Genomic DNA, 9,421 nt, shown 5'->3' on the forward strand with positions numbered 1-9,421 from the left:
AACCCCAACACTGAAAACTTAAACAATATGAAATACGTCAGATTTGAGGGAAATGTCCCCAGTTTTGATGAATAGGTCATTTTACTAACTCTTCATACTGAAACATCTTTGAATAGACATTGTTTGTGCTACTACTGCATTGAAACTTCTTCTCTGAAACAACTCTAAACTCTCCAATTCTATGTATTCATGTTCCCACTTCAAAATTATTTCTGTGAATCCCTCCCTGTGATTGGGAGAAAGATGTGTTATCTTCCTCCAAAGAATAGCAGTCATCAACAGTATTTTACCAGGTGTGCACTCTTTTCTCAGTAGACACAAATGGTGAAAGGAAATCACCACCTTAGATCAAGAAAATAGAATCTGGGGCTTCCCTGGTGGTGCAGTGGTTGAGAGTCCGCCTGTCGATGCAGGGGACATGGGTTTGTGCCCCGGTCTGGGAGGATCCCACATGCCGCGGAGCGGCTGGGCCCGTGAGCCATGGCCGCTGAGCCTGTGCGTCCGGAGCCTGTGCTCCGCAACGGGAGAGGCCACGACAGTGAGAGGCCCGTGTACCGCAAAAAAAAAAAAAAAGAAAATAGAATCTATAATATTGTGAAAGGCCAGTGTCTGTCAAGAATGTTCTCAAATTTTGAACATAGATTGTCCTCTAACTTATAAACTTGTGGAATTCTAAAAGTCTGATGGTTAATCACTTGTGAAAAAGAGAGAGGTATTTCTGCCCAGTAAGAACTACACACACAAAAGTGAGGTTCTCAGCTCAGCCTACAAAAGCCTTTCTGACTTGTGCTCCACCTAAAACAGCATCAATAAGACTGCAGAACCAACAGAGAAAGTGATATCTCTATGGGAAAATGCATTCAGAGTTCCTATTTGGGATGCCCGGAACCCAAAACTCTCCCTTGCTGGCAATGAAAACAGGGGTCCCCTTGCTCAAAGCAGGCTTTGCGTGTGGTCATGGTGTGGACTTTGGGGAGGAGGGTGTCTGTGTTGAAGATCAAGACTGGAAATGCAAGGGACTTCCCTGGTCCAGTGGTTAGGACTCCTCACTTCCACCGCAAGGGGCACGGGTTTGATGCCTGGTTGGGGAGCTAAGATTCTGCATGCCACGCCGCGCGGCCGAAAAGGAAAAGACTGGAAATGCCAAGTGAGGGAAGTAAATACACTGCTGTCTAGACTGGGAGGGAAGTTTGAGGGGGACAAAAGTGGGAGAGTGGGGCTTGGGTGGGTGAGGGAAAGTGCTGAAGGTCACGGACAAACAGAACAGTTTCTCACCACCTCCTCCCACCTGCTCTGCATCCCCAAAATGACCCCCTTTGGAAGACTGCGAGGGGAAGGACTGAGAAGAAATGAAAGGCTACAGCAGGATCCATGCAGTTAGAGCAAATGAGAAGGTGCAGGAATCACCAGTAAGAAGTAAAGTGCGAGAGATAGTGTTCTAGAAGAGGGAGAGATGCTGTCTTCTAGTTGGAGATAAGGGGTGGATTTGTCACATGTAAGACATGCATTCATAAATCAGAACCTTGTCTGTGTGGCCCGTGCACAGGCCCCAAGTAAAGAGAAATCAATAGTTACTGCTCCAAAGCGGAAGAACAATTAGCAAATTAAATTCACTAGAGTCCTTGTGAATGCTTCTTTCATTAAGGATAATCTTTTTTTTTTTTTTGCAGTACGCGGGCCTCTCACTGTTGTGGCCTCTCCCGTTGTGGAGCACAGGCTCCGGACGCGCAGGCTCAGCGGCCGTGGCTCACAGGCCCAGCCGCTCTGCGGCATGTGGGATCCTCCCAGACCGGGGCACGAACCCGTGTCCCCTGCATCGGCAGGTGGACTCTCAACCACTGCGCCACCAGGGAAGCCCAATCTTTTTTTTTTAAGTATATTCCAAAAATTTTTTGCACACCTCTTGCAATTTGCCAGACCCAATGTCTTCATCAAAGACACTGGAATCCAGAGTAAATATACACTCATAATTTTTTTGGAATTCACACATTTCAAATCCTACTGCAGAAATTTGGCTTCAGTCACTAACTTCAAGAAAGGTATTGATAGCTTACTTCAAGCGATTGTGTGTCCTTCAAACAATATTATATCCAGAACTAATACACTAATGTCTTTTCTTACTACTTGTTACAGATACTAACTAGCAGTCATTCTTTACCTGTAACATAAGCACCACCTGAAAAATTTATATTTTTGTCTACGTTAAGCTATAAATCTTATCACTTTCATAAATTATCAACTTTTCATACACTGAAAATCAAAAATACAAACAATAATATTTTAAATAATGTCTGGGATTACCACGTTTTCCCACAAATTATTTGAATGATGAATTTAACGTCACGTTATTAAAAATACTGCACAATTAAAATTTTTTCTTACGTAGTTTTATTTTTTTTTCCTAGAGAGACCCATTTGTTCCTGTTGGGCATAAACCCAGCATAGGAGGAAATGGCCAGAGTTGAGGGGTCTCCCTGGGGCTCTGCACTACAAATGAGGAAAAACTCCTTTCCTGTCCGTCATTTCTTCACTGGCAGGACACACCTACTGGGAGCACTTGACTCTGTGGGGTCCAAATGGGAGGAGGGCAAGTCTGGCTGGTGAACAGAATCCCAATCTGGGTTTAATTATCATTTTCCCTGTCTCACTGGGATGTTTAAGGCTGTTGCCTTAATTTTGTTTTTAATCTATTTTTTCATCCATAAACTAAGGAATACATCCTATAGAATACCCACTAGAGATGATTCCACTAGGGATCCAGATGCTATGTGGAACAGAGTGGAATGAACATCTATGTCACAAGACTCATAGCCAGTCTTCATGCAAGCTTCTGGTGACCACGCTCAAGTGAACTTTAATGCAAGTTAATATGGAGGTGTTTTCCTGATATCACAGGAAGTCTTAACAGGCTCCTTTGAAAGCCTCAGGGCCAGTCAGAGTGATCCCGGCCATTTCAGACATTGGACTGTCAGAAGCAAGTCAGGGCAGGGGATGTAGTTTTGGCAAAGGTTGGTATCACGGTGCTCAGAATCTCTTCTCACTTGACAGGGAAAATCCCTATGGGTTTCAACCAGAGAATACGCAGCTAGAAAATCGGAGAATAAGAGCATGTTGTGTCTAGTCCTACACATCTGAGGACACCTACTCGGTCTGTTTCTGATAATGATCCACAGAAAGGGTTATCTTTGCCTTAAAACATCTAATGTCCTGTTTATATACATTAGACAATTTACCTCGATTAGAATGTCTTCCAAATCTCTAAGACATAACATAAGAAACACAAAGCAGCACTGTTACTATTATTTGCATTACCTCTGTATTCACAACTTCCATCGGTCTTTTCTTTATTTCTCCTATGTCCAAGTAACTGGGGGGAAAAAAAACAATAAGGGCTTCTTTTATTACTTTTGAATCAGCTATGTAAATTGCCTTTTTAAAAATTATTAAAATGTAAAGCCAGCCATAGGAAATACTTAAGCCTAAAGCAAAAATCAATAGCTACTAATTAAAAGCCATTATAATAACAGGAACTGCTTTCAGGGCTGATACATGTCCATGCTAAACTTCAATGAAATTGAACTCTTAGAAATACATACTTCCATTGGGGAACATTTTTCCCCACAATGGTCAGCTACTTACTATATATATGGTATTTCTTATTTTTATAGCAATTTTGATATAAAGAGTGGTTTGTGTGTAAAGCTGCTTAACAGTTAGTTCTATTAATCACAGACTTTAGGCCAAAGAAAGTAGTACTGATCCCATGCATTAGAGGAACAACTGTGAAAAGCTGGGAAATCTTTTTTCCTGGGAGAGCACTTTAATGATCCAGAATGCTCAGCCATGTGGGATGGATGGTTTAGGCACTGTTTCGGCTAAAATACAGATGGGTAAACTAGTTAACCTCTGGAGACCCCGATTATTCCATTACTATTTGCTACATATATTAACTAGTGATCATTCTTTAGCTATAGCATAAGCACAACCTAAAAACTTTATACCTTTGTCCACTTCAAGCTATCTGTCCATCACTGTGATCTCGTTCCACTGTGCTTCATACATAGAAGGTGCTAAATAAATGTTTTAATATTAAATATAAATCTAGGATTTAATTTATAACCATAGATAGAAAGATAGATACATTCTCTACCTCAACTACCATAATTGCTGAGTTGCCAAAAAAGTTCATATTAGAATTAATTTTGGCTATGTTTTATTTTGTTGTTTTTTGGATAGAACGCTTTACTTAATCCATACCTCTGCAAATTATCATGTATTTCTCTTACATAAACAGCATTATACAAGACACTGAAAATTCTCCCTCCGCTTAACAATAAAATGGGTCTTTCGGAAATCTTCAGGGACTGATTTCTGACATAACAATAAAACATTCTAACTGTCATGTGCAGGAAAGTGATTTCAGGTCCACATGTAGTAGAGTCAATGTCCCAAAATGCATAAGGAAAACTGGGGAAAATAACAATCTCTAGAATTCTCTGCTATAAAATAAAGGTTTAATAGCTACCTGAAGTTTAATCACCGTTTCAAAAATATTAGAAGAAACATGAGTAAAAGATATGCAAGAACAAAGTTGATCATTTTTATTTGAAAAATATTTTTCCACCATTGTTATCTTCCCCAACATCAATTAGGGTCTACATGGCATGAAATTACCCTCAATATCTTTTGGGCTTTCTTTTGTTCTGCCAGTTTCTTCATTTGTTATGTAAACTTAAAACTGCAAAGCTTCAAATATATTCAGCATTTAAATCTTCTTGGCTTCTATCATTATAACCATAGATACTACCACTTTAACACAAATAAATATTCATCTATCAGCATGGAAAATTAACCATGGACACTGTTATTACAAACTCAGGGTTTTTGTGTGTGAGTTAAAAGCAAAAATAACCATGCAAATCTCTTATATATAAAGAGTGATTTGAAGTGCACTTTCTATTTGGTTTGGAACTGTACCTGTTTTTATCTTTTGAGTTGGTAGCACTAAATAAACAAAAGAGAATATGAAATATTAAAGTGAGTCTGGAATTGCAGATTTACATTCCCATGAAATTGCTTCATATGAAAACTATTTAACTTAAAAAATTAACGAAGTATATAATGAAAGGAACTGGACACAGAGATGCTTTGCATTTATAGCACTTCGTTGTTTACAAAACACATTCACATCCATCCCGTTTACTTTCTACAAGACTGTGAGGTAGGAATGGTTATGTTCCTTTTCTGCGTTAGGAAACTGACTAGCTGTGTCAAGTGAATTGCACAAGGATGCAGAGCTAATAAACAGCTCAAACACAAGTCTCCTGACTCTCAGCTTTAAGTTCTAAGTTATTTTGAAGTACAGTTTCATTTGGCTCTTTTCTAAGGAAGTTAGACAAAGCATACTAAAGGAGGTTTCAGGGAAGGGAAACTAAATCCAAATGTATCCCTCACCTCCCATAAAAAGAACATCTGGCATAACAAAAAAGCAGAACTCCTAGAACTCAATTTAAACAAACTTACACAAGCTAGGATGATATTAGATAACTTTAGTGATACTTGGGAAAATAGTTCTACACGATCAGAAGTCACAAGCATAGATTTTATGGTAAAGGCTTTTTTTCCCCATCCTGAGGCCCAAGCTGAATTTTAATTAAAATATTATATTAAAAACTATGGGGGGAAAATACCTATGGAATATAGACTTACCATACAATCCAGGAATTCCACTCCTAGGTATATACCCAAAGAGAAATGAAAACTTATACATACCCAAATAATGAAAACTTGTACATACCCAAAGAGAAATGAAAATGTTCATAGCAGCATTATTCATATTAGCCAAAAGTGAAGCAATCCAAATATCTATCAACTGATTAACAGATAAACACAATGTGGTATAGCCATATCATGGAATATTATTCAACAATAAAAAGAATGAAGTACTGATATATACTATAACATGATAAGCCTTGAAAACATTATGCTAAGTGAAAGAAGACAGAAACACAATAGGTCATACATTGTATGGTTCCTTTTACAGGCATACCTCATTTTATTGCACTTAACAGATATTGCATTTTTTTACAAATTGAATCAGGTTTGTGGCCACCCTGCATGGAGCAAATCTATCAGCGCCATTTTTTCCAACAGCATTTGCTCACTTCATGTCTCTGGGTCACATTTTGGTAATTCTTGCAATATTTCACACTTGTTCATTATATTATATTTGTTATGGTAATCTGTGATCAGTGATCTTTGATGTTACTACTATGACTTGCTAAGAGCTCAAATGATGATTAGCATTTTTTAGCAATAAAGTATTTTTTAAATAAGGCATGTACTTTTTTTTAGACATAATGTTATTATTGCACACATAAGAGACTACAGCATAGTGTAAACATAACTTTCATATACACTGGGAAACCAAAAAACTCCTGTGACTTGCTTTATTGCAATATTCACTTTATTGCAGTGGTCTGGATCAGAACTTGCAATATGTCCGAGGTCTGCCTGTATATAAAATGTCCAGAATAGACAAATCCATAGAGACAGAGAAACTAACCACTACTGATTAGTGGTTACTAGAGCATGGGGAGAAGGGGAAACTGGGAAGGTACAGGGTTTCTTTTTGGAGTGATGGAAATGTTCTAATATTAGTTTGTGGTGATGGTGGCAAAATTCTAGGAATCTACTAAAAACCACTGTGGTTTATGTTACGTGAAATATATCTCCGTAAAGCTATAAAAAAAAACCCTATGGAATATTAAATTCTACCTGTCCTACAGTACCCACTCCCACAAGGAATAATTTCTCTCAACTCCCATATAACTTTAACTATCTTTCTAATTGCACTCATTCTTTTGTACTTTACATTAAAATTACTGGTGTGCATGTAGTCTGTCTCCTGTTAGATTGTGAACTCCAAAAGACAAGGAGTCCTGTCTTATCTTTGTTCCCTTCAGAGACCTAAGCACAGTTTGCTGATTCACTGAACGCCCACAATAAGTGAGTGCCCTGCCCCAGGAACTGGGGATAAGCACCACTAACGACCTCTGTCCTTGAAGGTTTAACCATCAAGTACCTGGTGACAGACATGTAGACAAATACAGCAAGCCAGTAAACTTTTCCAAGCATTAAGGAAATAACATAAACGTGCAGGAGGTGGGAGGAGGGTCACAAAGTGGGGTGTGGTCAGTTCTACTTGGAATTGAAAGGTTGAAAGCACTTTTCTTCATGGGTGACAATACTTCCAAGTGATTTTTAAGAAGTCTTCATTTAAACTCAAATGATAGGTTCCAACATTGTAAATCAACTGTACAGCAACAAAAATTAAAATGAAATAAAATGATAGGTTCCAAGCAAAAGTGGAAAGAGAAAAAGCAGAACAGAAAATGCCAAATATCTAGCATGACATTTGTGTTACTCTTTCCAAATAGCTAGTCACGGAATACTTTTTTTTTTTTTGATTCCCACTCCTTATACACACATTTAAAGTCTGTTCCTACTGCTCCGTACGTGAACTTTCTTTTCCAATCACACTTTCAACCTCTGACCCCAGCCGCAGCGGGAGCCTTGAGTGGCATCAACCCGCACAGTCACAGCCCCTGAGCGCACCGAGGTGTGGGGTGAGGCGGGGGTTATTCCATTCCACCTTAGAACCCTCTGAAATGACGGGCGGTGGGGATAGAAGGACTCACTTGAGTTTCTTGAAGGCTTCCTGGCCCCCAGCCACGTAGTTGCCCCCGGTCTGGATCTGGTCTAGCTTCCGGATGCGGTGCCCGGTCCGCGGGGTGTAGATGTTCCTGACGGCCCCAAAGGGCGCCTGAACGCCGCCCGTCACCTCCCTGAGGAAGGCGTCGAAGCTGGACACCTTCTTCTCGTGGAAGACGAACCGGCGCCCCGCGAAGAAGGGGTCCCCGTTGCGGTACACCAGCACGCTCTTCACGACCGGCTGAGACAAGTGGCTGGACCTGGCGCTGCTGCCGTTCATCTTCCCCACTGGACGCCGCTCCGGCTCGCTTCTCAGCGGGGAGGCACCTCCGCTGCCCCAGCGGCCTCCCGGCACACGCGGCGCGGGGTCGCGTCCTGAAACGAACGGGCAACAGACAAGCTCACGGGTAAAGGCGAAGCAAGTGCGTATGCCGGGCTTTCACCCCGCGAAGACCCTGCCGCTGCAGGACACGTTCAAGTATTTCACCAGAGTCTGCACAGCAATCGCGGTGCGCGCACGACACCTGTTTCACTCGCTACCGGCAGAATCGGGGTGTAACCACCTCTGCACAGGAGCCGCGCGGGGGGCTTGAAACAGGCAAACTTCGTGCGCCCGGGAGGGAGGTGGGAACACACACACACACACACACACACACGAATTATAGAATTATAAATGTGATGAAACTTCTTTCCTCGCCTGCCTCTCTCCCCTCTCAATCTTCTGTTTGTTCCCAAAGTAATTAGGGTTCCGGCTGGAATTGCCCAGATTTTTCTTTGCGGAGAAATAAATACCTAAAGTGCATTGAGAGAGTTTCCCAGACCCCTCCCCCCTCCCCAGATGACCTGCACCGCCCCGCGGCGAAGCTCCCATGGGCATCTTTTGAACACATAGGGCAGAGGCAGGCAATCAAGCCCCAAGGCGGGGGGTAGTGGGTGGGATCCCGGGAGGCGCCCGCGGCCGGAGTACCTACCGACACCCGAGGCCCAGTTGGGGGAGGGGCGGCTCGGGCCGGGCCGGGCCGGGCGGGGCGGGGGTGGGGCAGGGGCGCCGCGGTGAACTCGGCTGCGGCCGCGCGTCGTTCCCGCTGTTCCTCCAGCTGCCGTTGCCTCTGCGGGCCTCCGTCACCCGGGGCGCGCGGGAGGAACGGAGTTGTTATTTCTTGCCGTTTCCATAGCAACTGCAGCCACGCGCAGGGAGCGGAATCAGTGCACTAGGCCTGGCGCGCTCCTGGATCCCTCGGGCTTTGCCCGCAGCCTCCGGCAGAAACTCGATAAGTGAGTGTTTTGGGAGGAAGGAGGGGAAGCCTGGGAGTCATTATCATGCAGTCACTCTATAAATGGACGCCTACTGGGTGCCAGGCGCTGTGTTGGAAGTTGGGGGATACAGCGGCATAGAAAAATCTAATATTTTGAAGTGCCTACCATATGCGTAGCTTTACGCCGAGAAAAGGTTGCCTCAAGAAGTCTAAGTGGCTCTCGGTGCCCAAGAGCCCACATCCACGCTGTTTGTATAGATTGGATCGATGTATGGTAAGATGGGGGAAAGGAGCTTTGAGACCTTCAGTGAAGAGGTGCTTTGTCCAAGCTACTGTGGGACACATATTATGGAAGCAGGAAAATTCTCTTTAAAAAGTTGAAATCTTCCAGCTCATCTCTCCCAGTGTTCCCTTTCTTCCTCCTAAGACGTCCCTACTATGTGTCATGTGCA

At 42.6% G+C, this 9,421-nt stretch overlaps 1 protein-coding gene across 1 annotated transcript in view; it reads right to left on the reverse strand.

Annotated features, from left to right (window-relative positions):
* The window catches only part of DCDC2 (doublecortin domain containing 2), a 155,860-nt gene extending 147,688 nt beyond the window's left edge, over positions 1-8,172 (reverse strand). The window contains exons 1-2 of the mRNA XM_067752114.1: positions 7,701-8,172; positions 3,313-3,367 (exon numbers count right to left, since the gene is read on the reverse strand). Of these exons, the coding sequence (XP_067608215.1) occupies positions 3,313-3,367; positions 7,701-7,993 (348 nt within the window). The 5' untranslated portion in view covers positions 7,994-8,172. The remainder of the gene's footprint in view (positions 1-3,312; positions 3,368-7,700) is intronic.
* Between the last annotated feature and the right edge of the window lie 1,249 nt (positions 8,173-9,421).

Source organism: Pseudorca crassidens, chromosome 10 (genome assembly GCF_039906515.1).
Source record: "Pseudorca crassidens isolate mPseCra1 chromosome 10, mPseCra1.hap1, whole genome shotgun sequence".
NCBI classification, from domain to species: domain Eukaryota; kingdom Metazoa; phylum Chordata; class Mammalia; order Artiodactyla; family Delphinidae; genus Pseudorca; species Pseudorca crassidens.